The 27,780-nt window shown below is 58.2% G+C and overlaps 1 protein-coding gene across 6 annotated transcripts; it reads right to left on the bottom strand.

Moving 5' to 3' along the window:
- On the bottom strand, positions 1–27,088 carry FOXN1 (forkhead box N1). Of its 6 annotated transcripts, none has more exons than XM_034640761.1 (9): positions 27,018–27,088; positions 13,109–13,260; positions 12,262–12,720; positions 9,831–9,941; positions 7,933–8,063; positions 6,525–6,621; positions 2,855–3,062; positions 2,136–2,627; positions 1–643 (listed from the first exon to the last, which is right to left on the bottom strand). In XM_034640761.1, exons 2-9 carry the CDS (start codon positions 13,229–13,231, stop codon positions 324–326), a joined length of 1,941 nt encoding a protein of 646 aa, XP_034496652.1. In that variant the 5' UTR covers positions 13,232–13,260; positions 27,018–27,088; the 3' UTR covers positions 1–323. The 6 variants fall into 6 exon arrangements, with proteins under 6 accessions (XP_034496652.1, XP_034496651.1, XP_034496654.1 ...); XM_034640760.1 differs by having other exon boundaries at positions 13,109–13,240; positions 27,018–27,073; XM_034640763.1 differs by lacking the exon at positions 27,018–27,088 and adding an exon at positions 26,859–26,905 and having other exon boundaries at positions 13,109–13,240.
- Positions 27,089–27,780: the final 692 nt, after the last annotated feature.

The raw sequence follows: 27,780 nt of genomic DNA on the forward strand, positions 1-27,780 counted from the left end.
TGCATATGCATGCACATATTATGCAGGAGGGTGTAAGTGTGGGTGAGTGTGAGCTAGGGAGGGTGTGTTTTTTCCTTGCCTGGGCACTTGGTCTTCAGCGACCCTGAGTGAGGAACTGGCTCACCAGGGAGCAGAAATGTGTGAGGGGCGGCATCGTGGGTGGTGTCTTCTTCACCCCCAAGCTGCCAGCTAACAAACAGTTGGCTTAGTGGCATAGGGGACAGAGATGGTTTTCCTTCCTTGACCTTCAAGGTGGGCCCGATGTGGGCGGCCAGCTGGGACTTCCAAGCCAGACGAAGGCTGGAGCTGTTGCTGGGCATGGCTCACGCTAGGGCCATGGGCTTGGAGCTGGGGCTGAGGTACACAGAGGGTCCCGCAGGGGCCGTGGGGGGTGTGGGCTCCAGCTCCATGAAGGCCGAGTAGAGGGTGGTGAGGTGCAGGTCGCCCAATGCCCCGGAGCCCCCACTGCCTGGCGGTGCCAAGTCGCCGGCCGCACTGCTTGTCTCTGCCAGACAGGGCCCCGGCGGGAAGCCATGGGGTGGTGGCGGAGGTGGTGGCATTGAAGATGATGTCGGGGACGAGGTCACCAGTACCAAGGGGTCAAGGGCCAAGCTGTCATCCTTCAGCTGTTCCCACAGGTTTCCTAGTTGGGGGAGAGAACAGGAGTCACTGGGAGGTACCAAGGAGCCCTGTGCACCCCTATCCTGTGGCTCTCACATGCCAAAGAGAGCGGGATTGGGGTAACCTTGACTGGGGAACAGACTGTGGGCACCAGGGAGTTGCTGGAACTCTCCAATTTCTCTAGAGATCTCTGGGACTCTTCTTTTGGTGAGAGGTGGGGTAGGCAGTCAAGGGCTTGAGAGCCGGCTTATTGGAAGGTCTGGTGCCTGTGCTGTGCACTCCGGAGTTAGCCTGCAGAGGGAGCCCCTGGAACTCTCCCCCCCCCGGGCTCCCCCTGGCCCGGGCTCCCAAGGAAGGCGGATCTGCAGCTGAGACCCAGGGGCTTCTAACACTGCTGCCGGACCCCAACGAGGAGGTTGTGCTTGGCGCCCTGGGCCTCCTCCAGGGCGGGCCGGAGGGAGAGGAGCAGAGCCTGGAGCACTGACTCTAGGGAGGATGCAGTGCTGCCACCCGGTCCTCCTCTTCGTGCTGTGGGACCTGCATCATGACAGGCCGGGGCCTGGCGCTCCTGCCCGGGGTATCAGGGCTGCAGGGATGGAGGGAGGGGGCCGGACTAAGCCCTGGACTGAACTCCGCCGCTTGGGTTCCAATCCTAACTCTCCTTCTTTCCAGCTAAGTAACCTTGAATAAGTTACTTAACCTCCCCGTGCTTTTGTGAAAGGGGTTTAACAATCCCTCTGGTCCTAGGGGCCCCGAGGAGAGAGCACACGTGAAGCTGATGGCTAGTGGTGAGCATCGTGCCCCCCTTCTGGCTGCGGATGAGGATCTGGCTGCACATTTCTAACAACCTTACCAGGACCTGGGCTGTGGCCCCACAGCACCCGGAGCTCTGTGAGGGTCAGGTGTCCCCACCTGCTTGTGGATGCCCCCACCCCCCACCCCCCCGTGCACCCAGAGGGTCTGCGGCCTGGGTCAGCACCCTCCTCCAAGCCTCCTGTGGCCAGGACCAGGGGCTGGGCATGCACTGGAGTTTAGATCTGAGTGGGTGGGCTTGACCGCGTGCAGAGATGAGGCAGGCAAGGTGGAATGGGATAGATAGAACGTCTCCCCAGACTCCTAGCCCCAAATCTCAGCAGGACCTGCCTAGTTCTGAGGTCTTCCATTCTTCCCCAGGGGGAAGGCCTCTCTCCTTCTGCCTTAGAGGGAGTGAGAAAACGCAACCACCGCTGGGAGTGTTCAGACTGGCTGTCGCTCACGGCCACTGTGGAATGGCACATTGGGCTGTCTCCCAGCTTCCCGGAGCTGGGAGTGTTTGATGATGGGGTCCGTTGGAACATGTTCAGGGGCAGCAGGAGGAGGGAGATGGGGGCAAGGACATTCCTCTTTGCCCCTTGGCACCCCTGGCCAGCTTGGGACTTCTCTGCTTCAAATGACCAGAAATCTGGCAGCTAGCAGGCCACAGCCTGGAGACTTGAAGGGGATGGGCCGCCTTCCCTTTCCCACCCCCGGCTCACCCTGGAAGTCAAAGTCGGTGAGAGAGGGGTTGATGGCATCCAGGTCAGTGCCGAGGTCTCCATCCGGCAGCAGGGTGTCATGCATGGTCCTGGCCGGGGAAGGCTCAGCCAGTAGCTTGGCGCTGTGGCTGGGTGGGGTGTTGGCGGGCAGAGGCGAGTCCTGGGGGGTGCCTGGCTGGGCCCGCAGCTCAAGGTGCCCATCCGGCTGCGGGAACAATGGCTGCGGAGGTCCGGGAGGGGCCAGGCCCGGTGAGAGGTGCGAATATGTCTGCCCATAGCAGGAGGGCACGTGGCCCCCAAGTAGGTCCTGCAGGGGGTTCTTGCTGGGAATGGGGCCAGGAGCTGGGTGGATTGAGTGCAGTGGCTGGGAGAGCCCAACTGGAGGGGCCAGGGGCCGGATGGGGCCTGAGCTGGCCAGCCCAGGGGCTGGGCAGCCCAGCAGTGGGGAGCCCAGCTTCTCCCTCTTCTCTCCAATGAGGCTGTCCAGCTCTTCTGCAAAGGCCCAAGAGAGAAAACAGAGGGACAGCATTAAATCGCCCTTTCCCCCCAAGCTCTCCCCAGCCCTGGAACCACTCAGGCCTTGGCTCACTAGTAAGTTCTCTTTGCTTGACTTCTCTGCCTCTGCCCTTCTCCCCCTCCTCCCTTCCTCCCCTCCCCTCTCCCCCCCCCTCCAGCTCCTAGGCACACTGACCCTCCCTGGCCTTGCCCGCAGCCCCCACCTGGCTTGGCCATGCTCTTGCGCACAGCCATAGGGTCTTTCCGCTTCCACTTCTGCAGCTCCTCCTGCATCTTGTCGATTTTGGCCGGATTGAGGGCCCACAGGCAGCCCTTGCGAGAGGAGCTTCCTGATTTGTTCTCTACCTTCTCAAAGCATTTGTTGAGAGAGAGGTTGTGGCGAACAGAATTCTTCCAGCCGTCAGGTGCTGTCTGCCAGAGCAGAGCAGGACAAGAATTCAGGCCAGGGTCAGTAGCCAGAGCCAGGTCTGGGCTCCAGAAAACTCTTGCCCTCTGGGCGCCGAACTGCCACCCCTTCCGGGGCTTGTCGTCCTCCTCAGCACCCAGCCTGTGCTGGGTACCCTTCAGTGGCGGGGGAAGGGTCGGTAGGAACCTTGGCCCCGAATTATTTTCACCTAACATCTGCCTTCATGCCAGCCCCACCTCCAGCCGACCCTTCCCCTTCCGAGGATTGTCGGGGTGATTCATACAGGGAGGGCCCATTCCCCATCTGGAGCTGGACCACTCCCCCTGGGTCTTCAGACCTGTGCTCGGACCCCTCTGCGGAAAGGGAAGTCACTACTCCCAGGTCTCCCCAGTGCCGGCTTTGGAATCAGGAGGAAGCCATGGGATGCTCCTTTCCTGGGGCTGCCTCATCCCTGCCTGGGCAAACTCCGGAGAAAAGAAAGATGGGTGTGGTTGTATTTGGGTGTGTGCCCGTGTTGCACGTATGTTGTGTGTATGGCTGGGTTTTGGTGAGAGAGTGAGGTGTGGGGGGGAGACTGGCTATGCGTACGTGTGTGCTTGTGTCCCTAAGTAGGTCTCCCTGATGGGAGCCTGGGTCCGGGGTGTGGGTTGGTGAATTCCTTTGAGTGTGAGGATGTGTGTGTGAGAAAGTCTCTCTGGGTGTGTGGGGGTATCCATGATTGTATGTGTGTGTGGGTGTGAGTGTTCACAGGAATGGGGGGGCATGCCCCGGTGGGGGAGCCAGCCCTCAGGTGGGGAGTAGGGGGGGGCTCGTGCCAACAGAATAAACACCCATTAGGAGGCCCGGTCATGCCACCAGTGCAGTAATTGTGCCCAGGGAGGGTTGTAAAAACCATTAGGCTGACTCAGTGGGGTGAGAGGCGGTGGCGGGGGTGCCAGTGGGCACCCCCCATCCCCCTTCCTCCAGCTCTGTTCTAGCCTCTGTGATAGTCCTACGCCCAGCAGGGGCCAACGGTGGGCAGAGCGTCCGCTCCAGGCAGTGGGGCCCCCATGCCCTTGCCCCCTGGTCTCTTTTCCCTTTCAGCTTGCAGTGTCTGCTCCACGAGGGGCGGCCGCGCCCTCCTCCCCAGCGCACTTGCCGCAGGGAGCAGCCAGGCTGAATCACGCCCAGCAGAACTGGGTCCCGATGCCAGCGTCCCTGCAAGTTGCTGGCAGCAGCTGCTGGAGCCTTTCTCAGGGGCAGCTGGCCTGGGGTAGGGGGCTGGTTGAGATGACCCTCAAGGCTCCCGGGGTCAGGAGGAAGGATTCTCGAGCCACCAGACCAGTCAACTTGGGATTCACCTTCAACTCCCACGACAGTCCCTACTCAGAGTCAAGGCTGTGTCGCCTGCTGGGCAGGGTTAATGTGCACTGGGCCGTTTTATGGGCCCATAAATCTGTGACTTTGGGATGCCAGGGCAGCCCCCACCCCAGCCACTTCCTGTTTGAAAGAGGGATGGTCAGCACCAGCAATTATGTCCAGTGGCTGGACACTTCCCCAGTCCCATAGCCCTGACTCATGGGGCTACGGAACGCCCACCTCAGCTGCCTGGGGCATGAGTGCTACCCACCCCAGGGTCACTCTGTTCTTGCCCGGAAAAAAGGCCTTCAAATGGAGAGTGAGTGATAAAGGGGGCAGGGGATCTTTGAACTAATTCCTTAGGCAGGTCAGAGGGGAACCGTCAGAGTTGGAAGGAACGGATGTGCCAACTGGTCCAACCTGACCATTTTACAGATTGGGAAACTGAGGTCCAGGGAAGAAAGGGCCTGGCCGTAGATCACACAGAAGGCAGTGACAGAGCCCAGACTCCAGCTCTGTCCCCTTATTAAGGGCCCTGCCCAGGTCACCCTATAGGGCTGGCTTCACCACTGGGGCCCGTCCCATCCTCACAGATGCTTTCTCTCTGAAGTCAAATGTAAACTCAGGAGTGACGGTGTGATGCAACTGGCTAAGAACAACAACTAGAACCAAAAAAAAAAGTTGTTAGACCTCTTCACTCTTCAGCCCCATAAAACAGGGATTACACGGCTCCCAGGAAAAATAATTAAGCCAGGAAGATGAGATGCAGGGAGGGGCTGGGGGCCAGGCCGGGAGTTGGCAGGGAGGAATGGCTGAGAGGAACTGGGCAGGGCCCTCACTTCCCTCTCTCTGGCTTGGCCCCTTGAAGCCCTATAGAAGACCCTCCAAAATCTTTAGGGGTTGGGGAGGGTTTTGTCTCCGGATCTGTTGGGATATCGGGGCAGCCCTGGATACTGGCTTTGATGCTTCTCAAATGCCAGAGACAACTCTCCTCCCTCATCCTCTCCCTTTCAGAATCTCTGGTGGATGACTGTACTTCTCCATTCCTGGCCAGACCACCCTGGCCACCTTGCCCACTCCTCATTTGATCGCAACGCAGCAAGTACAAACTTGTTTGAGTGTCAGCTTCAGATTATGCTCAGGCAGGACAGTTGGGAAGGTAGTGGGGCCAGAGGTCACCTGCTGGCAGGTGGAGGGGAGTTCTGGAGCTGGGCCTCAGCTCCCACCTTCGGCCTGGTTCGTAGATGAGATTATACCCACCAGGTGTAGACCTCGGAGAAGGCACCCCTCGCACACAAGCTCTGATCTCCCCTGCACCCACCCCAGAAGAAGAGGTCTGTGCCGGAGGGTATGGGGGGCATGCCGAGAAGGGAAGCGGGTGATGTGTGAAGCCAAACGGCTCGAGCCAACAACCGAATCCCCCCCCCGTCATGTGACCTTGAGCAAGGGGATCACCCTTTCTGATGTGTTTGCCCTTCTGGAGAGAAGGGCATCTCTCCCGCGTCTAGGGAGGGAATCAGGCAGAAGCCCTTTACGTGGTTGACAGGAAGTGGATACTGTACATGGGAAGTTCAGGTGAGCCACCCAGTTCCCTGGGACACTTGCAGACTATGAAGCCCACACCCCGCTTTCGGGCTGCGCTGCAGTTGAGACTGCCACCCACAGAGGCAGATCTTAATCTCTCCCTGGAAGGCAATGGGTCCTGTGGTCCCAGCCTCCCATGGCACCCTGGCTGGCTATAGCTCCCAGATTCCTCTAACCCTGCAGCATCCCGGGGGCAGGGGGGCGACAGTCTCCCATTTCTTCCCAAGCTCTCTCTCTCTCCCCACTCTGGGTAGGTGGATGCTTCTTGAAGCCTCTCAGGACTGACACATCCACTTTCCACCAGCATGGGATCCAATTCCAGCCTGCTGTGTAACCTTGGGTGAATGGCTTAAGCTCTCTGTTCCCGACACAGAACTCTGACTTTTTGACGTGGAGACGAGAGGAAGCATGGAGGAGGAGGCAAACCCTCTCCCGGCTTTCATTCTCTCCCTTGCTCTACCTTCCAGCCGAACCCTCTGGCTCTGGAGAGGCCTGGCTTGCTCCGGACTCGGGGATGCGAGGAGCGGGGTGGATCTTGGGCTCACCTTGAAGTAGGGAAAGTGCTCCGTCATGAAATTGTAGATCTCGCTGACAGGAAGGCTCCCTGTTTTACTGTTCTTAAGGGCCATGAAGATGAGGATGCTGAAGGCAGAGAAAACCTTGAGAGTTTGAACTTCTGAGCAGGCGGGGAGTCTCCCCCTGACCACCCCTCCTGCCCTGGCTGGAGTCCTTGGGGAGGAATACCCGCTGAAGATTTAGGTGAGAGGCTCTATGAGGTCGAAAGGAGAAAGGATGTGAAGGTGTCCACTGAAGTCGGGAATTACTGAGATACAAGGGTCTCGTGGAATCTGAGAGATCTGGGTTGTAATCCTGGCTTGGCCACTCGCTAGCTGTGTGACCTTGGGTGAGTGCCTTAACCTCTCTGAACCTCAGTTTCCTCAGCTTTGAAGTAAGGAGAGTAATAGCTACCTCAGAGTTGTGAGGATTAAGGACAATGCCTAGAACATAGAAGGCACTTGTTAAATGGAAGCTATCATTACCAGTCAGCCCTCAGCCAACTGCGCACGGAAGGTTAGACACTCAGGGAGGGAACTACGGTTTCTTGAGTCCCTACAATGTGCCAAGCATCTTCTCTCATTTCATCTTTCCAAAGGCCTGAATATTGTTCCTTTTTTTTTTTTTGTAAGCAGATGAATAAACAGAGGCTCAGAGACAGTCAGCAACTTGCCTGAGGTCTCACAGCTAGTAAATTCGAGAGCCTGGACTTGAACTCAGTTCTGTTGGACTCCAAGGATTGGGTGTGCTCCTTTCTGTGCATCAGCCTGCCACCCACAAACCCCTTTTCTGTGCTCTTGGCTGCTGTTTGAGCTCCTTTTCCTTCCCTGAGCTCACACTGACTGATGACATGATCCCACGTGGGGCCTGGAACACAGGAGGTCAAGGGTCACTGTTGATGGGAGGAATGAAAGTTCAGGGGGAAGGTCTCCTAGATGGGCTGGGGCTTATAGCCCCAGCCCCGATCTTGCAGCCGCTGGATACCTGAGCTGCGTCTGTAGGCCTCATCCCTCACTTATCTCCAGGAGAGCTTTGGGGTTGGGCTTCTCTCTGTAGCTAGGGAAAGGGGGGGAAGGGGGCGAGCGTCCCTCCTAAACTCTCAGTCCCAGGCCCTGGCCCCCAGGAGGCTAGAACTTTGGGTCCCAATCTCAGGGCACAGCCTCTGCTGAGCAGAGGCACTGACATAGCTCCGCAGGGTCAGACAAGGGGTCAGAGGTAATCCAGTCTATCCGCCTGCCCCCATGCAGGGATCTCCTCTCCAGCGTCGTCTCGAAGCCTGCCGAGTATGACTGACTTCCACCCTCTGCCATCACCTTATACTTGAGGCTTCCGTGTCTCAGGTTCCCACTGGTCCTCTTAGCTCTCTTCCTTCCACCCCAGGGGTGCTGGGAAACATACCTGTAGGAGTAGATGGGTTTTGGGAAGAGAGGCTGGTGCCCATCGGTGCTGGCCTGGGGTGCGATCCGCTGGTATGGATAGTGTGAGGAGCCCAGGTACGGTATGGGGTAGCTGCCACCACCTGGTGAGTACTGTAGAGGTCAAAAGGGCAGAGTGGTTGCCATGGTAACCAGTCTTTCCCAAGGTGGGGGATCCCCCCCACACACACCCCGTTCATATACATCCAGAGAGATAGCTGAGCCTAGATGCCTAGATTCTTCTCTCCCCGGTTATGGGCGCCAAGAGCAGAGTCACGTGAGGGGGCTGCCAGGGGCGTGGACAGTGGAGGGCCCCTGAGGAGATCCCCATTCCCACATTCCAGATCTCAGAGGCCTCAAAGCTCCTTTCCCCCAGTTCCTTCCTCTCAGGCCATCTAGGTCTCCCGTGGTGATGGGGAAGCAGCGGGGCTGGGCTAGAGAGTGTGAGGCCCTCGGGGCCTCCCCTACATCTCCTGGAGCAGCTGGGTCGGAAGTGGGGTGTCCAGCACGGGTGTTCATTTGCTGGGCACTGCCACCTTTTACGAGTTTCAGTGGCTCTTTGAAAGGGCCTGTCATGGTGGGCAGGTGGGGGTAGGAGGAGTTCTTGCGGCAAAGGGAGTGGCTGCGGTGCCAGGGGTGGTGTTTTATGGGGGCAAAGGGGGTAGGAGACTCTGACTCCCCCATCTGCTCCAGGCTGAGGTGCTCTTTCCAGGTCACCCGAGAGACACTTAGCGCTTGAGTCACCCTCTCTGCAGGCTCTATAAAGCCCTGGGTGCGGCCATCTTGTTCGGGGGGGGGGGGTTGCGGAATGCAGAAAGCATCAAAGCAGGGCTGGGCATGGTGAGGCCATTTAAGGTCCGGCAGCCCCTTAACCCTGCTGTGGCTCCGTCCCTGATGGGCCAGGCTGCCTCAGGACACCCCCGCCCTGGGTCAGACCCTGAGCCTCACGAGGGCTTTAGCCATTCCAGCGGGGCTCCTCGTGGCAGCGAGGATGACCCCTCATGGGCTCTCTCTGCTTCCCTCCATCTCTTTCTTGCCCCCCCACAAAGCAAGCCGTCTGACCACCTCCCCCTCCCCCCTCCACGTGCCTGCCTCCCTGGCTTGGCCAAAATCAGGGCCAAAGCGAGAAAGAGCTGGGAGTAAAACCTGCCCCACAGGCAGGGCCTGTCTCAGTGCCAGGCTGCAGGTGGATGGAGCTGGGCGCTGGGCAGCCACTTGCTCCGTCTTGCCCAGTGACTCCTGGGAGCTGCCTGGATGCTCTGGGGCTCTTTTCTTTCTCTTTTTAAAAATCTGCATCCCATGCCCATGCGGGGCAATTACTTGGCATCCTGTCCACGTCGGAGGAGCTGAGGCTGGGCGGTGGGGTGAGGAAGGGGCAAAGGGCCAAAGATGATGGGTTCCCAGAGCCTTCCAGGTGGGAAGGTCTCCCAGCTCCATGGCTGGTCCCACCCTGTCTCGGTGAAAGGGAAGTTGGGGGCCAGGGCTGTGTAGCAAGACAGTGGCTGACCCAGGTGGGAGCCCATTGTTCCCTTTCTGCTCAGTCCTGTGTGTCACCCCACACACTCCTTTTCTCTTGGCCCCTGTCTTTGTTGGACTCTCCTCCCTCTCCTTTTGGTTCACATCTGGGCCCTGCCCCACTCTCAGCCCCACTCTTTCCTGAGACTCTCCATCTGAGACTCTCAGATGAGCCCCACCTACTCCTAGAGAAGGGTGATTGCTTCCTTCTGCGTGGACCCCTGGCCCTCCACCCCAGGCAGCCTGGACCTCGGGCTGCCCCTACCTGGCAATGCAGACATGCACGCTCACATCCACGCCCGCACGCCTCACACCACAGAATATCCTGGGGCCCCAGGGGAGCATGCCCACCTGCCCCTGACCCACCTGGTGGAAGGGGGGCTGGGAGGGACAGTACATGTGCTGCAAGGGGGGCTGGTAACAGTACATCCCAGGTCCAGTCTCCAGAGCTGGGGGCTTGACCTTGACTTCTGAGCCCTGCTGGAAGAAAAAAAACAGATGACCAGGTGGGGGCCTTGGTTTTCTTCCTCCCTCTCTTCTGTGGCTTGAAACTTATACAAAAGCAACCTCTACTCTGCTTCCCCAAAGCTTAGTCCTAGAGAACAAATGGAAGACAGAGAAGGTCAGGGATTTTCCTGAAGGATCTCAGCAAGTCAGCGGTGGAGGTGGGGCGGGAATGGACAGTGCTCCCTACCCCGCACCTCACTTCAGGTGACAGGCTGAGGCCGAGCTGTCCAGAGGACTGGGGGCGATTTGACAGTGGTCACAGTGAGGTGGAGTAGGGTCAGAGATCTCTCTGGAAAAGCACTAGGATACAGGGCCTGATCCCACTCATCAAGCCTGGCTCGGGGCCTGCTTGCATTCAGAGCTGCCAGCCTCTCAGAGCGGGTCTGTGAAGCACCTGGGGAAAAGGTCTAGAATTCCCGCTGCAGAGCCATAGTATGGGGAGTGCAGGAAGTGGTCAGACAGATTGGCCCAGCTGGTGACCCTAGCCCTGCCCCTTCCTCCTTTGCAAAGCCCAGGGGAGCTCTGGCAGGCTCTTTGGAGGGGGCTGATGAGTCCCCCACTCTGTCTCCTGGCTATCCTCAACTCAAAGTCTTTTGCTCCCTGCTCTGGGCAGTCTACCCCGTTGCTGGTCTGCTTGAGCCCCATGGCACTCTTTCACCCTGGCGCAGAGAACCTATGGCTGCTTCCCCACGGGGCCCCCAGAGTCTAGCACAGAGCTCTAGCTGCGTAGAGTCAGAAAGAGTGCACAGCCAGGTACTGGAAGGTGGAGAAGACCGTGAGGAGGTGGACCACTCTTCCCGGGCTTACCAGCGGCCTTGGGAACCAGCATCTGGGCCCAGAGGGTCAAATCAACTGTGAGCTCTTTTTGGATGTGCCTTGGGGTTACTGATGCAGAGAGAGCCATAATCATAGGATCTCAGGCCTGGAAGGGCCAACAGCACTAAGGTTCAACCTCCTCATTTGGAAGATGATGGGGCTGAGCCCACTGAGGCGAAGTGATATGTCTGAGGTCACCCAGTGAGTCGACCAGCTAGCTGTGGTTCTCTGGGCCTGAGCTCCTCTCCACTGTGCAGGCAGAAGGGAGTGGGCTCAAATCTCAGCCTCACTTCCTACAGGCCAAGGGGTACCGTGGGAAAGTCACTTGACCTCTATGGAAACTTGGTTTCCTCATCTGCAAAATGGGGATAGCGGAGAGTCTTTCGAGGGTTGTCATGAGGATTAAATGGGGCACTTGAGAGAAAGCATCCTGCATGGTGTCCAGGGGCCGGCAGCTAGTGGATTTGGGGGGAGTAACTAGTATGATGACACCCTCACCGTGAGCGGCTGTCATGTTCAGTGGGCCTGAAGAGAAGCCATCAAAGAGCCCCAGAACCAAGGGTCCTGTCTCGGCCACAGCTGGTAGGAACCCAACCCCTTCTCTACCTTCCAAGCATGGGAATCAGGCTTTTTCGGGGCTGGCTTGGGGATGGAATGGGAGCCTGTTTGAAAGCAAGACGTGAGGAGAGCCGGTGAGCATCTGGCGTAGGCACAACCCAGGCTGAGCCCACTCAGCGCTCACTACCTCGGGGACCCCCAAACCTCCCTTTAGCTTTCCTCTTCCCAGGGCAACAAACCAATGAGGCAAGTCCTCTTAATCATACTTTTCAGATGAGGCCCAGAGAGGTTAAGTGACTTGCCCCAAATCACAGTTTGTGGGTATGGCTGTGGAAGGACATGCTGACTTTCCAAGGTGATTTCAAGGTATTTGTATGAATATACCCCGGCCCCCCACTGGGCAAGGAATGGGGCCCCGGAAGTGTCCTTTGAGAAGACGTGAGCCCTCTCTTAACCGAGTATGCTGCTGCTGGAGACGGAACCTTGTGCTCTTTGGCTCCTCCCCAAACCCTTTCTCTGGGTCTCTGGAATGTGTTTTTCTTCTCACATTTGCATATGGGCGGGTAGGTCTGGCTGGGGATTCTTGACACTTAAACAAACAGAGAAGTCACACACTAGAATCCTGACTCAGGAGCCTCTGGGAAGCTGCCAGCTTCCTTAGCCTGACCTGCCTCCCCCCCACCTTGGCCCCTCCATGCCTGGGCTGGTCAGCATCCCCTCCCCAGCTGACCTGGAGGCCAGGAGGAAGCCGAGACCCCAACTTTTCTGATCTTGCTGCCTCCCTGGTGCACACTGACCCTCAGTGGAGAGGTCTGGGAAGGGAAGGTGGAGTCGGAGCTCAGAGGACTCATTCTGGGCTTCTGGGAAGTAGGACCGCTCAGGGTAGGTGGGATGCCCACCGGCCACTGGTACTCACCAGGACTTGGGGGCTGTGCTCTTGGCTGGGGTAGGGGAGCCCGTTGCACCAGGCCTCTGCTGAGAAGCCAGGCAGGAAGGCCTCAGCCTCCCCCACATCCACGGGGATCTCCTCGAAGGCCTCCAGCGCCCCCGGGGTCTTAAAGGAGTGTCCATCGAGGGCCAGGGTGGTCTGGGCCTCGGGGAAGACGTCCTCATGGAAATGCCGCTTGTATGGGTGGAAAGGCCCATGGCCGCCCTTGAGGAAGCGCCCGGGGCTGCTTGCTTGCCCCTCGTCAAAGCCGAAGCTGGGGTACTTGTCTGAGGGCGAGAGCCGGAAGGGGCCCGGGCCCGGGCCGGCTGGGCAGTGGACTTGCTCAGGGCCTGGTGATGCGACGCTGGGGCTCTGTGGGGGCAGCGAGGATGCCCTCTCTGGGGGGCCATCGGGCACAAATGACGAGCAGCTGAAGCCGGCAAGCTTCTGGGGCAGACAGAGGGTAGAGAGCCCGTGAGTAGAGGCTGGACCAGGACCCTACTCTGTGCTAGGGTAACGGGGTCTGCGGCTGAGCTCCGGGGGGCCCCCAAATGATCGAGGAGCGTAGACTGCTCTTGGAAGCCCTCATCCGATGAGGGCACACTACTCCTAGATGTGAGGTGCCCCAGCTCAGACGGGTGCACAGCCCTGCCCTAGGAGAGCCCCAGACTGAAGGGATAAGCAGAGGCCTGCCTCCGAACCCTCTGGATCTTGGAGTCACTGGGTACTTGCTCACTGCTGGAAGGGACAAGGCAGATCCCAGGAGGTCCCCGGGGGAGGGGGTGACAGGTCTGCTGCTCGGTGCAGCTCCTCGAGTGAGGTACCAGGTACTTACGTTCTGTGGCACAGGGGAGCCTGGGAGGCCCGGTGCCTGCATGAGGTCCCCCTGCGGCTCACCCTCCAGTCTGGCGGGGCCGGGCAGCGTGGCGTCAGACTGCGGCGGGAGTAGCGACACCATCACCCAGTCCTGGCCTCGAAGAAAGCCGGCTGTGATGAGAGTGAGGACCAGGGTCCTGGGGTGACCAACCCCAAGCTCACCCCCTCCACTCCCACCCATCCCTGGGTTGGAACCCTCACTAGAGCCAGACATCTGGTGAGACAGACAGACAGACAGGTGGATAAACAGACACAGTGAGAGAAACATCCGAGACGGAAGGAAGCAGATAAGCAGTAAGAGACAGAGGAAGAAAGCGCAGAGGGAAGACTGGAGAGAGAAAAAAACACACCAGGTAGGAGACCCCCCTGCCCCCAGCCCCAGGAGGGAGAACTGGCCGTTCTGGAGCTCGGCTGCTGATGGTTCCCTTGAGACCCTGCCTCTGGCCCCTATGTCCCCAGAGAGGGACTGGGCTAGGTGACCATGGCAAGCGGCCTCCGCTCAGCAGCCTAGCAGGTGACTGGTCCGGAGAGAAGGGGGGCTGGAGAGAGTGGGTCAAGGCTCGGCCTCGGGTGGGAGTGACCCTCATGCTGCAGGTGACCCAGCCCGCTGTAGAGTTGGGGCCTGTCACAGGTGCTTCTTCAGGGACTGGCGCGACCAGTGTGCCCCTGGGGACTTGAGGGGACCTGGTTGCCTGGTGGCCCTGTGAGCCTGACCCGGTCCCGGGGTGCCGCCACTGGCCCATGGAGCGATGTCCGGCTCGGGCTGTTTCTCCTACCGCCTCCAAACTGCCTCTTGTACCTTTGACTTTGTACAGGCCACTGACCTTTTTTTTAAATATATATATTTTTTACCTTTTTAAAAGGATTTTATTTATTTATTTGACAGAGAGAGATAGTGAGAGAGGGAACACAAGCACAGGGAGCTGGAGAGGGAGAAGTTGGCTCCCCGATGAGCAGGGAGCCCCAACACTGGACTGGGTCCCAGGGCCCTGGGACCATGACCTGAACCAAAGGCAGACGCTTAATGACTGACTAAGCCAGGTGCCCCTATTTTTAAATTTTTTTTAAAAGATTTTTAAAAATTTATCTATTTGACAGAGAGACAGAGAGAGAGCACAAGCAGGGGGAGCTGCAGGCAGAGGAAGAGAGAGAAGCTGGCTCCCAGCAGAGCAGGGAGCCCGACTTGGTGCACCATCCCAGGACCCTGGGATCATGACCTGAACCGAAGGCAGATGCTTAACCGACTGAGCCACCCAGGCGCCCCTAATATTTTTTTAAAAGTAATCTCTACACCCACCGCGGGGCTTGAACGCTTGAACTCACAACCCCAAGATCAAGATTCACGTGCTCTCCAATAGGGCCAACCCGACACCCCCAGGCCACTGCCCTTTCTGAGCTTTGGTTTCACTATTTGAAAAACTAAGGGCTTGTAGTAGATGATAGCTCAGGGCTCTTTCTGCAACGACCTTCTAGAAGTACGGAACGTTGTCCCCGGCGCAGTCCAGAGGTTGCGAGGACTCAGGTCCAAGTCTTTCCTTGCCAGCTGTGTCAGGGAAGCTCTCCAAGCTTCGACCCCATCATCAACAGAGCAGGGAGAGAGGTAGGGCCTCCCGCCTAGGGGTGCGTAGTAAATGCAATCACATGCAGGAAGCATTTTACACGGTGCTTAGCACATCCTAAGTGCTCGATCGACGCCAGTTCTCGTTATTAATATCTCACTAGTGTGGTCTTGCTGCTACCATCCCCAGCTTTCTGCCTTCCTTCTCCACCACCTGCAAAGGGCCGTTCCTCTGGAAGGTACTCCTCTTTGCCAAGTAGTCTCTGATAAAGACTGCCCTTTGCTGAGGGCCTGCTCTGGGCTGGCTGCCGTGTCAACAATTTGGGAAATTTTCTCATTGGTTTGTCAGAACAATACGGTAAGGAAGGTACACTCTTAACCCCACTTTACAGTTGAGGAAACTGAGGCTCAGAAGGGTTACGTGACTTGCCCAAATCACACAGCTAATCCTTAATAGAGTCAGGATTCGAACCCAGGTCTGTTCGCTGGACTCCTCTTACAGTTTTTTCATTCGGTGGGGGCCAGAGTAGGTGGGGGCTAAGCTGGGGGGCCAAGCAACAAGAACAGCGTGAGGTTCACACTTACCCCTCCTACCTGAGACCTCTGTCAAGCAAATGAGGATAAGTGCATGTCCCAGGCCAAGGTCTCCCGGGAGCTCCCCCGGACCCTTATGGTGCCCAGCCTGGGGTCGGCTTGCCGTTGATGAAGAAACTACCTCTTCCCTTTGCTTGGGGGTATCGGGGACAAGGAAGGGAGGGCATTTGTCCCAAGTCCCCCAGGGGATCAGTTGCAGAGGGGGCTAGTAGCTGGGGTCCAGGTGGGGGCCCATGGGAGGCTCTCCCGCCCCTTCAAGAGTCCCTCCGCCCCTTCTCCATGTCCCGGCACCCGCTCAGTCGCAATGCTAAATGTGGCGTGACCAGGGAAGCGCCGAGCTGGCCGTAACTGGACACCACAGCGGAGCAGGCATGGGGCCCGAGGCGCAGGGCAGCCCATCTCTGGCTCCGCATGACCGCCGGCCTGGCCCCCGTTCCCCGGACAGCTCTGGGACAGCTGGGGCCTACCTGCCACGCCTGGATCTGGCCCAGAGCTGCTTTCCCAAGCCTTCTCCAGCACCTCCAGAGGCAAGGCCGGGGGTCCTCTCTCCCCCCAGGTCTCAGGCTTTGGAACCCGTGGGGCGGTGGTCGCTCCTCTCTCTGGAGGCCGAATAGGATGTGGTTAAGAGCAAGGGTTTTAGATTTGGTCCGACCTGAGTTTGAGTCCCAGCTGTGTCACTTCCTCGCTCTGCGATTTTGAAAAAACTGTGTAATTCTCTGTATCTTGTTCCTCTGATAAATGGGGCATGTGGACCTATCTCACAGGGTCGTCATGAAGATTAAGAGAAACGATGTGTGTAGGATGCCGGGCCCATAGAAAATGCTCAAGGACACACGTCATACATTTGGCCTTACTGGCCACATGTGGCTGTGGCCTCTGACCCCGGCCTCTAGTTTCCCTGATGGTCTTGTGGCTTCGGGCCTGGAAGGCCTGGGGAGATCGGCCGATGACCCCCAGGGGGCAGCTGCCCTCGCTATCCCTGTCCTCTCTGCCCAGCCTTCACTCAGCCTGGCCTCAGGGGGGCTCAGAGCCGGGCTCTGCTCCTTGAGCTGTGAACCTGAGGAAGGCTGTCTGAGCCCCAGCTTGGGCTGCACCTCCTGCTGAGGGTCTGACCTTCTGGGAAGGCCCCCTAAAACCTCTGTGCCACCCCCACCCTTGCATCAGCCTCTATGTCCCAGGACATTATCTGGAGCCCTGGCTGACTTTCTGCATCTCAGAGACCTTAACTGAAGACTTTAGTTCACACACAGCCGTAGGACTTTTACACTGGCTTGGCCAAGCCCCAGGGACAGGACCAAAACCAGGGAGTGTATACGGAGCTCAGAGGCCCGTCCCTCGATTTGCACTGAGGATGTTGAAGTGCTGGAATGGCCCCCGTGCAGGGCTTCCTCTGGGTCGGCTTTAGAGATGACCACTCTGGACTCTGTGGCACCCCCCTTGGTCGCCTCAGCCCAGACTCTGTTTTATGAATGAGGAAAGGAGGCCCAGAGAAGAGGTTCAGTGACTTGCCTAGGACCACACAGCCCCCAAGAGAGGGGGGTCCTCTACCAACTGCATTCAAAAGAGGCTGGGCAGTAAGGCTCTGATTGGTGTATATGGGGGGGTCCCCGTCCAGCACGGGGAGGAGCTCACTGTGGGGAGAGGGATGAGGCTGCATTGGTCCCTGACCCCTCCCTGGAGTAGCCCTCAGTGCCCCTGAGGTTGGAGGATCTAGTTCGGAAGTGCTAGGGTCAAGATTGGGTTTGAATCCCAGGAGCTGTGGGACTTTGGCTGGGTGCTTTACTTCCTTCCCTGGGCCTCAGTTTCCTCATCTGTAATAGAGGGCTAATAATACATACCTCTCTGGAGGATTAGATGAAATATTGCTTGTAAATAGCTTAATGCATAGTACATGCTCAATAAATAGTAGCTATTAGTAATAATTAGCAGTGGGACAGAGTTAATTTAAAGCATGAGCTCTGGGGGTGGGGGAAGGAGAACTCCCCCCTCCGTCTCCATGACATCATCCTCCTGCATTGGCGGAGGCTAAACTTCCCTCCCCTTGACTCTCTGGCCTCAGAGATCATCCCAGCTATCCCCCTGTGGCAGAGCCAGTGTCCGTAGAAACTTCCAAGGAAGGTGGGGGATGGGGAGGCCTACTCTATTACTTTGGATCCATCAGGAGGCTTCGCTAATGGCTCCAGTGTCCTGAGGCTGGCATCCGCATTCAGAGGGAATCTTGGAGTCTAACCTCTATCCTACCTGCTTTAGGTCCAGGGAACATGATGGGATGTGTGTGTGTGCAAACCCATGTGGGAGGTCCAGTCAGCTCTCCTCCTTTCTCAGATCACAGGAGCTACCAGAAATGGCTGCCACGACCCTGCCCCTTAATGTGTGCTCCCCCAACCCACAGCCTGCCCCCTTCTTGGACTGGAGCTAGGCCAGGGCTCTTAATGGCAGACCGTGCCCTGGGGTCCCTTCGACTGTATGGACCATCGTCCTCCCAACTCTCCATCTATTGAGCACCCTGCAAGTTACAAAGCACTTGTATCTGTCATCTCCTTCGTTCTCCCTTTGCCCCAGAGGGTAGCAGGCACTGGTGTGCTGGAGACAGCTACTGTGGCATTGCAAGAGCCAGCTGTGCCCACCTCCTTCTAGCTCCCCATTCCATCAAATCAGCCCAGGTCGGCCCTGGTGTAAGCATTTACCCATGGACATTCACAAACACTACACATCGGGGCCTCTTTTTTTTTTTTTTTTTGAGAACTGGCTGGTGAACACTGATCAGCACATCACCAACAGGGGGCAAGGTCATTAACCCCATTTTTCAGAGGAGAAAATTGAGGCCCGGAGAGAGGAAGTGACATGCCCAGTGGCCCACAGCTAAAACTGAAAATCACATCTCCGGATTCTCAGGCCACCGGAGCCCCAACCACACCCCCAAACACACAACACTCCAGAGGTGCAACCCCTGCAAAACAGGGTCTGGGGACCATTTCAGTAGCTCGGCTACTAGCCTCTGCTGTCTGAGCTACCTGTCCTCTGTCCACGGCCCTCGGAGAGTCGGAGGGCAAGGGTGGGGCTGGAAGAAGCTTCCCTGGGGTCAGAGGGAAGGCAAGGCAGAGTCCCTGCTCCCTAACCTGAGTAGGGAGTATGATGGGAGGAAATTCCCCAAAAAGCATGACAACAGAAGCAACTGGGAGCATTACTGCATCCTTACTCTGTGCCCGGCTAACGAACGGCCAGGCCCTGTGCTCCCTCTACCCGGCACAGCTCCCCACCTCTCAGAGACCCTTCTCCTGGTGCCTTAGGACTCAGGCAGAAGGGGCCATTCTGGGGGTGGGGGTTGGGGGACCCCCTGTTTGCTGGTTGTGTGACCTTGGCCAAGTCACATTCTCTTTCTGGACCTCTGTTCCCTTCTAAGTGCAACGAAGGGCCGGGACCATTTGCATCTGAAGCTGCTGAGACTTGGTCCCGCAGAAGTGTACATGGCCATGGAGCTGTCAGCGGGTCCTGAAGGAGGGACGTCCCTGAGGAAATCCTCAAGGAACAGCTGGGGGTATTATGATTCCCCAGAAGAGGATTATCATCCTCATTTTATAGATGAGGAGACTGTGGCTCCAGAGGTTAACCCAACTGACCCGAGTCTGCCCAGCTACCAAATTATGCCCCTCCCCACCCCAGGATTGAGACCCAGGCTTCGAAGCCAGTGTGCCTCACCACTGCCCCACTACCCTGCCCCAGCTCGGGAACACCTCAGCTTCCTTGCTGGCACCTGGGAGCCAGAGTGGTGGGCTGGGGGCATCGTGGCAGGTTTCCCTGGGAGGGTCTGTCCCTGCACCCTCCGCGGGCGGCTGAGTCACAGAGGACACGGAGGGCCCTTCCTGAGAGCTCTGCACACTCCCTCCCACTAGGCAGCCTCCTGCCCGCCCTTTATGAGCGAGGTGGAGATGGGACAGTTCCGCCTTAATGGTTTCTGTCACTGGCTGCGGCAGCATGTTTTATGAGGGGTGGGGCCGGGCCTGGGGCTGCCTGTAGCCCCACCCGGGGCTCCGCCCACCCAGCTGCGGGAAGGGGGCCCCTGGAGCAGCTCAGTAATTACCTAGTTGGGGGTGGCAGCGAAGGGCCCGGGGGCTGCTCCTGAGGCTCGAGCACCCCAGGATACTGGGAGTTTGAAGGTGCCAAGAAGGAGGGAGTTTCTAGATCCTCTCTTCCCATCAAGGTTGGGGGTTCGGAAGCTAAAATTCTGGTCCCTCTGGCTCATCACCCTGCCTCAGTTTCAGGAAAAAGGGTCAGCTGCCCCTGCCTTGAGATCTGATTAAAGTGCTTCGAGAGGGGGCGCCTGGGTGGCACAGAGGTTAAGCGTCTGCCTTCGGCTCAGGGCATGATCCCAGCGTTATGGGATCGAGCCCCACGTCAGGCTCCTCTGTGAGGAGCCTGCTTCTTTCTCTCCCACTCCCCCTGCTTGTGTTCCCTCTCTCGCTGGCTGTCTCTATCTCTGTCGAATAAATAAATAAAATCTTTAAAAAAAAATAAAGTGCTTTGAGAGGCAGCTTAGAGACAGAAAGGGTAGGGGGAGGAGGGGGGAGAGCAAAGAATGAAGAGCAGTCATGTTCTCCATGAGATGCTTTCCTCAAACCTGAGCCCCAGACACATGCCGCTGAGCCATTCCCATCCCCCGAAACGGAGCTCTCCCAGAGTCACTGCATCATTCCCCCGCTTCTGGAAATAGACTGGTCCTAGACTATATCACTCGGCGTGCCCATCCCGTGAAAGCACTTGAGCCACCTTCCGTGTCTGGGGCTGACCTGGAAGTTCTTCCAGATATCTAACCTTAATCTCCCTTGTCATCTTAGTCCTCCTGCCCTGTTCTTCCCGCCATCCACCAAGGGACACCCCAGAGGCTAGTAAATGGCAAAGGACCCATCCCTTCTCCAGGGTGGGCCCCAGCCTTGTTGTGGATGCCCGACTCCAACAGCTTCCTATTTTCCCCACTCTCCTTGGCCCAGCATCCCTTCTTTCCACCATCCCTGGCCACCTCTGAACAGCTCTGGGCCCATCCCCAGCCCCTGCCACCCAGCTCTGGCCCCAAAGGAGCTGAATCCAAGCACTCACAGTGGGCTCGGGGCCATGGCCACCATCACGGCTTCGGGGAGTCATTCAGCCCAGCAACACCCGGGGAGCCTCCATCGAGGTATAAATACTCCTACATGCCTGGACCGGCCCCCTGCCTGAGGGCTGGGGCGGGGCTGCCTCCCCAGGCCAGGCAGGCAGGTCACATGCCCCATAAATGCCACAGGACCACAGGCCCTTCCCAGCAGCCCTGGGGAGACCAATTGGGGCCTGACCTTTCCAGAGAGATGGACGAAGGATGGATGGATGGATGGATGGATGGATGGATGGATGGATGGAATGCACAGATGAATGGATGGACAGATTGATGCCTGGACTAATGACTGCATAGGAAACTGGACAGGTGGATAGATGGACAGATGGACAGACGGATGAATGGACAGGGGCAGATAGATAGGTGTCCTTGAAGTGCCTGAGGGTGATCATTTGGTAGATGGGAAGGAAGGGGTGCTTGGTCTTAAGGAAATAAGAAATGCCACCCCTCACTCTCCCATCCACCCCTTTCTGAGACGCACTCACCAGGCACACTCACACACTTTTCTCCTAGAAAACACTGTCCACCTAGTCAGAGTCCACTGGCTCTCCTGGGTTGTCCCTGCTCCTTAGATGCCTTTCCGGAGACCTCAATACCCCAACCCTCAGACAGCTTTTGCTCTTACTCTTGGAGGTCATTCATGGCCCGCCTTTTCCTTCCCCCTGCCGACTCCTGAGTCCAGGCTCCGAGGCTGTAAGCCTACCTCAGATCTTGCTCCCAGAAGCAAGGTCATCTTGCTCTCCAAGTTTAGCAGGAAGAGGAGGAGCAAAATTCTCAATTCCAAGGACATGAGCCCCTTAGATGGGCAACTTTGGGAGAGGGTGCCTCCCCCACCCCCCACTTAAAACCCAGGGGGTTTTAAAGGCATGATTGGGTCTGATGGTGAGAACAGGCTTGACTAGAGACTTGTAGGTAGACAAAGTGACCCAGAACCACTGGGGGCTTGACTAGAGAGCTGGGCTCCTGGAGGGTGGAGACTTCTTGCCTGCTTAAGCCCCCCAGGGGCACAGTGTGCAGAAAGCAATGGTCTGAGGCCCCAGACACCGATTTCCAGAGAAGCAAGTGCCTTCTAAACCTCAGTCTGCCCAGCTGTGAAAGGGGCCAAGGAGTGGATGGTGAGGTGGGGAATGATGGAAGGAACAGGAAAATTTTTCACAGATTATGAAATAGGGCTTCATTCTCCCTTACCACAAGCTCCCTCCAGCCACGCATGCCGTCCGTGGGGAGGTGGAGGAATGGGCAGGGGGTGGGACTGCACTGTCAGCCTCTGAGCACCCATTAGCTCTACCAACAGTCCTGTGTCTCGAAGTCCCCCCATAAAGAAGTCACTCGGCTAAACCTGTGGTCCCATGCCTCCCTCCTGGGGCTGTGCTGATAACTGGCAGCCACGGAGCTGACTGGCTATGCTCGATTGGCAGCTGAGGATTTGAGCTGTGAGACCAACAGGGACGACTAGAACCTTGTTTTACCTCACCCCCTAGCCTGGCATTTATCGTCTCAGAAGCCCCTGGCTGCCCCACCAAGGCCCCCTGTTTCCTGACAGGGAGTCCTTCTGACCAAGGACCCCAGAAGTATCCTTTCCCAGCTCTGCCGTCAGCATGAACCTCGGTTCCTCCTTTATTGAATGGGATCATCTGTGCCCTACCTACCTCACCTGGCTATCCTGGGGACCGAGTGAGAACCAGAAAATCAAAATGGTCGGAGGAAGCTAACCTGACATACTTTTTCTGGTGCTCCTGCCTCCTCGCATGAGGTCCTGGGCCCATGGGATTTCAGGAAAGGGGTGGGGGCTGACATTGTCCCCCCNCCCCCCCCCCCCCCCCCCGCCGCAACCGTCCGCCCTTCCCAGGGTGTTCCCGATGGGGGAGGTCAAGAGTGCTCACATCCAGTTGGTGGGCTCCTCTTGGCCTGCCCACCCTCGTGGGGGCTCGGAACCCCCACCACCCCTTGGGGGGCTTCCTGTGCTCCGTGCATATCATTTTCTGAGGGCTGCTCATTACGACCTGTCTGTTGTTAATGGCTGTGAACTCTGCCACCACTACGGCTGCTGTAGATCCAGTCCCAGACAGACACTGGTGCGGCCCCTCCCCCCACGTCATCCCGAGCACGTGCGTGCACACACAGACAAGACCGCAGTAAGCTAACTGCCTGAATGCACCAAACTGGACTGAAAAGAGCACTGGAAGGCCCTCCCACCCAAGTCCCTCTCCATTTGACAGATGGGGAAACTGAAGGCACTGTGGAAGGGATTGTTCTCCGCTCCGCAGGTAATCTGGGCGCTGGCCCTTTCTCCAGGCACCTGGGCTGAGCGAAGCTGGCTGAGTGCCCACTCACTCCCTTGCCCATCTGAGGAGAAGGATGCGGAGAAGCGGTATGTTCTGGGGGTGTTTCTCTGAACCCACCTAGCTTGTGGGCTCCAGCCCCCGCCTTTCTCCCCTGAGCATCCCCAGGTCCCCCCGGGCTTGGTATTGCCATCCTAAAGAATTTTCTCTCCGAAACCCTTCCCACCTCAGAGAGATTGGGGACGTTCATGGGAAGGCTCAGAGAGGCCGAGCCTCCTCTCCAAAACCACATGCTCTGTGGGGCCCAACCTGGGCTCCACTCACCCCTCCCAGAAGGAGCCGGGGACAGCTCCCACAGTGAACGGGGCTGCTCGGGCTCTGCTAAGATCACTCTGGCTCTGCCAAGTGGAGTCTGATCGTTGTGTGTGTGTGCTTGTGTGTGTGTGTGTATCTTTGAGCACATCCTTTGCCTTCCAAGACAGATGGACTGGTGTAGTGTGGGACATGGCTATGGAATTTACAAGTGTAGGCGGGATCTCCAACTGTCTCTGGGCAATCCGGTTCCAGGGACACGCCCCATTCTAGGGGTGTGTGTGTGTGTGTGTGTGTGTTGGTGCCCAAACTGGCTGTAGTTTGTCAGAAGCAGTAGTTTTAGGCCAGAGCAGCAGGGCTTAAAGTTGACTGATCGTGCGTCTTCCCATGAACATGGGGTGGAGGTTAGGGTCAGACCTCCGAGTGGGCTCTCTTGTTGCATCCAGGGGTTCTTGTGGGATGCCCACCCCCCTGAACTCCCAGAGTAGCCATGACAGCAAGGGTTCCCTTTTTTTCTGTGACTCACAGCTGGCTCTCAAGTCCAGTTCCTTGAGAGATCACGATTCAGCTAATTCTTTCCCCGGCCCCATTAATCTGAGCTGACTAAGCAAGAGCCACAGGCAGGGTAGAGACCCAGGGCTGCTCATGACAGCAGTCATTCCCGAACAACCCAGCAGGACTTCTTGCTTCAGCTCCTGTCCATCGCCCTGCTTTGGGTCTGGTGGCGCCTAATTGGATCGGTTACACTTGTGGCCCCCCAAGAAAGCTTGCCACTACCTCCCTCTGGGGCCTTCTGGGCGTGTCTCTCCATCTTCCCCCTCTGCCTGCCCCCCAGCCGTAGTGTAGAGATGTCCACCCGAACATCAGACCTCGACTCGTCTTGTTGCACTTGATCTCATTGTTACTGCTTGGCCAGCATCCAGCCTTGAAGGCCTGGATAGGCTCAGGAAGTAGAGGGCTTCTCTGGGGGTGACCGCATCCAGTCCTTTCTGTTCTAGTGGCATTGCTCTGGGCTTTTCCCAAACACGGGGACAATGTGGAGGATCTAGCAGGACCTGGTGGGGACGAGGCTGAGGGGTCTGGGGCTTTGAGGGGGATCTCTGGTGCATGGAGAGATCCGTTCCAGGGAGGTGGGGATGGAAGATGGATTTGGGGCTGAGGTTGGAGGTGGGGCTGAGGAGGTGAGGTAGAGAGGGAAGAGAGGGATGGGGTTGTGGGGATGGAGGTGAAACTGGGAATGTGGATAGGAGTGGAGGGGTTAGGGGATAGGCTGGGAGTTGAGGTTGGAGCTGGGAACAGAGATGGAGGAAGGGGAGGAAATCGGAAAGACCAAAATTGTTCAGGGATGTTTGATGCTTCTGAGATGCGCTCTCCCAGAGGTCATCTTGTCATTTCCCTGCTCCTGGGTGCGTTGCCAGCCCAGCCACACCCATCCCAGATCAATGGTTGCCTCTCCACTCAGGAAACCACCTCCTTTGGTCACACAGTCCAGCCAAACTCAGTTTATGATCCCGAAACATGTCATGAAGTCAATGTCAATCTCTCCTGCTTGCAGAAGCCAGACTCGGCTTGCTGGAGTCCACCCTACAGGCCTAGCAGGGGTGGTGGGCTGTGACTGGGAAGGAAAGAGGGGAGGGCATGCCTGCGGGACCCCCTGTCCCTTGCATCCCTTTGTGAGGGGGGAGGATTAGGGGAGGCAGGCAGAAGTGGCTCCTAGCAGCCCCACGTCATTACAGTGTGGAGCTGGAGAGACCGTGAGAAGGGCAGTGGGGCCTTCCCTCTGCCCTTTCCTGTACACCCGGTCTCAGGGAATTTCAGTGTGGCTCAGTGACAGTCTCTGGCTATAGGCTTGAGCCCTGTGTTGGCAGTGCTGTTCTGCTGATCCAAGAAAACTCAAGCTGGAAGGAGGGAGTTAGACATCAGGAAGGACTTCCCAACTGGGAAGGATGGACAGAGCCCAGGGGAAGGGGTGTTATGGTGCTTTCTTAGAAGGCAGAGGGGACTCTCCTTGGGGACTAAAGAAAGGCCCTCCCTGAGACCAGGGTGTGGGTGGGGGCTGGCACATGAGAACCTCCCAGAAGGCACGTGTCCCTGGTGGGCTTTCCCCCTTGTCTTTCACTTTCCCAAGCCTCCTCTCCCTTCATGATGAACGGCGAAGGCCATTGCTAGGGGGCAAGGTGGGCTCAGTTTGTGGATGAGACAGAGATGGGGGGGCAGGGAACCCCCCCTCATCTCTTTCTCCCCTTCCCGAGAGCAGAATTGAGAGGATTCTGGGGCTCCCTGAGCCCCTGGGAAATAAAGTCCTCTGAGAACTCCCTGGCATTCCCGGGAGAACAGGTTCCTGGCCCTGGGAGGTGAGTGAGGCGCCGGGCCTGTGGGGGCAGCATGCCTCAGCAGGCCCTGGAGCCGGGAGCTGAGCTCCAGCAGAGGCAGCACGGGCGGGGCCGGGCGGGGAGCTGGGAGGACATGCACCTCTCCCCGTGGCACCTTCGCCCCTGAGGATCCCGAGCCTCCCCAGCCCCAGCCCGACTCTGGCTCTGCCTGGCCCGCCACATGAGAGAGGGTCCAGGACAGGAGGGGCCGCCCCCCTCGGTTGGAGTTGGGCTTCTACTGCCTGCGTCCCATGGGTCAGGCAATGACCGAGGTGGTAAAAGGGCCTGAGCCAGTCCCTATGGGGAGAGGGCTGGAGTGCAAGGCCATCCTTCGTCTATACCCTCCAGGCAGCCCTCTAGCTGGGTTTCATCAGTGGGGGAAGGCCAAGGCTATGGGTCAAGTGGAGCTGGACTCTGTGGCCGTGGAGACTTCATGACTTCGAGGGAGCTGACCGAGCGTCCTTCTGCAGGATTAGTGACGTGAGGAGGGCAGCCCTGCCTGGCATGGGACGTGAGCGGCATTGGGTCCGGGAGAGGGATGAGGGGACTTCTCTGGGATGGGCCCTGTTCACCCAAGTCTTCTCCTGCTGGCCAGCCGTGCCCGCCACGATGCACACACCAACACCCCCCCGACACCAACATACCCTCAATGCCCATAGGTGCAGAGAGAGCAGGCAAACACGCCCACTCGTTAGTCTGTGCTTTATCTAACTTGCTTCTTTGGATATGTAGTGAGGGCCTGGGGGACTCCCTGGGGAATGCCAGAACCTTACCTGATCAAGTAGGGGGTGGGGAGGAGCTGTGGGAGCCAGAGGGGGCTTCCTGCTGCTCCAGCCCTTTCCCTAAGAGCCTTTGCTTGCCAGACTCCCAATTCGATGCTTCAAGGGTCCTAGAGCTGCTTGCCTATCCCAGGTCTGCTGGCCAGACCTCTTGATCCTGCAGCAGTTTTAAGGGAGAGGGGGATTCTGCCTTGAGCTCTGCACCTGGCACCGGCCACAGCACCTGTTTGCCACCTGTCTGCTTCTCCGCCAGCTGTGCCATTGCCTCTCTGCACCCCGAGCCTCCCCCCAGCCCCCAGCCCCCAGGCGTCTAGACCCCAGCCTGGGCCGCCCAGAGACATTGAGCGATTTCTGGATCAACACAGCTCCTTGGCACCACCCAGCCCCCGGAGCTGGGATCCCTCCCCCAGAAAGCCACTAAAATTGGGAATCTGCCTCTCTGTCTTTCAGCTCTAGTTTTCCGGTCCTAGCATTGCCGAGTCCTCATTTTCTTCTAGCACGGGGTGGCTTGGCACAGCCTCTCCAGCCACAGAGCCACACACAAAATCCAACAAACCCCAGAACTACAAGCCCCACTACAGTAAGAAGGGTTGGCGTTAGACGGCCTGGGACAGGGACGAGAGGGAGGAACGCGAGGGGGGTCCTCCCTGGCCTCCAGGCACTCACCCCGCTTCCCGAGTCTCCCTTCAGCTGCTGTGAGAAGATGGGGAGCACCCAGGGACTCCCAGCCTCTCCCGGAGCCCGTTAAAAAGGCCACCCCCCTCCCCATGCTCTGGCCCTGCCCTGCTGGCCTCCACGGCTGACTTGGGACCAGTCTCCTCTTACCTGCTCAGTGAAGCAGGTCGGCGTGGGGGCCCGGGTCTGTGGGGCCAGGAGCTTCGTCCGCCTGTCAGTCCGTCAGCTTGGCTGTCCCGGGTCTGTGCTGACATCAGGTGAGGGGAGGCAGCTGCTGGGTGAGCCAATAATTATGATATCAGCTTCCCCTTGCCCCGAGGGGCTGCTGCCAAACGGGGAGAAGAGCAAGGTGACTAAGAAGCTAGTTTGCTCCTTGGCTCTCGTTTGACAGGTCCCGGCTCCTGCGCCCGCCCCAGCCGCACCCCGGCTCCCCCCAACCCCTCCCTTCACCTGGGTCAGCCCCGGCCCCCAGTCTCTGCCAGCGGGCACGGCCCCTTGGCCTACGGAGGAGGGGGTTGTCCCGCGGCCCCCACCTGCACCCCAGAAAGGGGATGTCAGCCCCCACGGGTGGGGCACAGGCCTGTTGGGACGTGCGCATGTGTGTCAGAAGAGCTGGGCCACCACATGTATGTTCATGGAAACTGCAAAGGGATCCTGGGGAGCAGTGCTGCATGGCGGCCCAGGGTTCTCTGTGGCCTGATGGGAATAGGCAGTGCAGGTGATCCCTCAAGGGCCAGGGGAAACATGGATGTGCAGAGAACTATCCGTCCATGGGGTCTGGCCCTCTGTCTGCCTCTCCAGTCCCCCTGATACCTTCAGGGTGTCTCCTCGTGTGTGTGTGTGCGTGTGCGCACATGCGGGCACGGGCACCCAGATGTCGGTGTATGCGCTCCCTCCATGCGTCTGTGGACAT

Source organism: Ailuropoda melanoleuca, chromosome 13, assembly GCF_002007445.2.
Source record: "Ailuropoda melanoleuca isolate Jingjing chromosome 13, ASM200744v2, whole genome shotgun sequence".
NCBI lineage: Eukaryota > Metazoa > Chordata > Mammalia > Carnivora > Ursidae > Ailuropoda > Ailuropoda melanoleuca.

Bases quoted from the DNA above. Each gene is read 5' to 3' on its own strand.
- FOXN1 (XM_034640758.1), bottom strand. From the start codon at position 20,440: ATGACTCCCCGAAGCCGTGATGGTGGCCATGGCCCCGAGCCCACT. The intron at 9,942-12,261 runs GTGAGTACCAGT...TTCTTCCAGCAG, and splicing joins AGCACAGCCCCCAAGTCCTG to GGCTCAGAAGTCAAGGTCAA. The intron at 8,064-9,830 runs GTGGGTCAGGGG...TGACCTCTACAG, and splicing joins CCCAGCCCCCCTTCCACCAG to TACTCACCAGGTGGTGGCAG.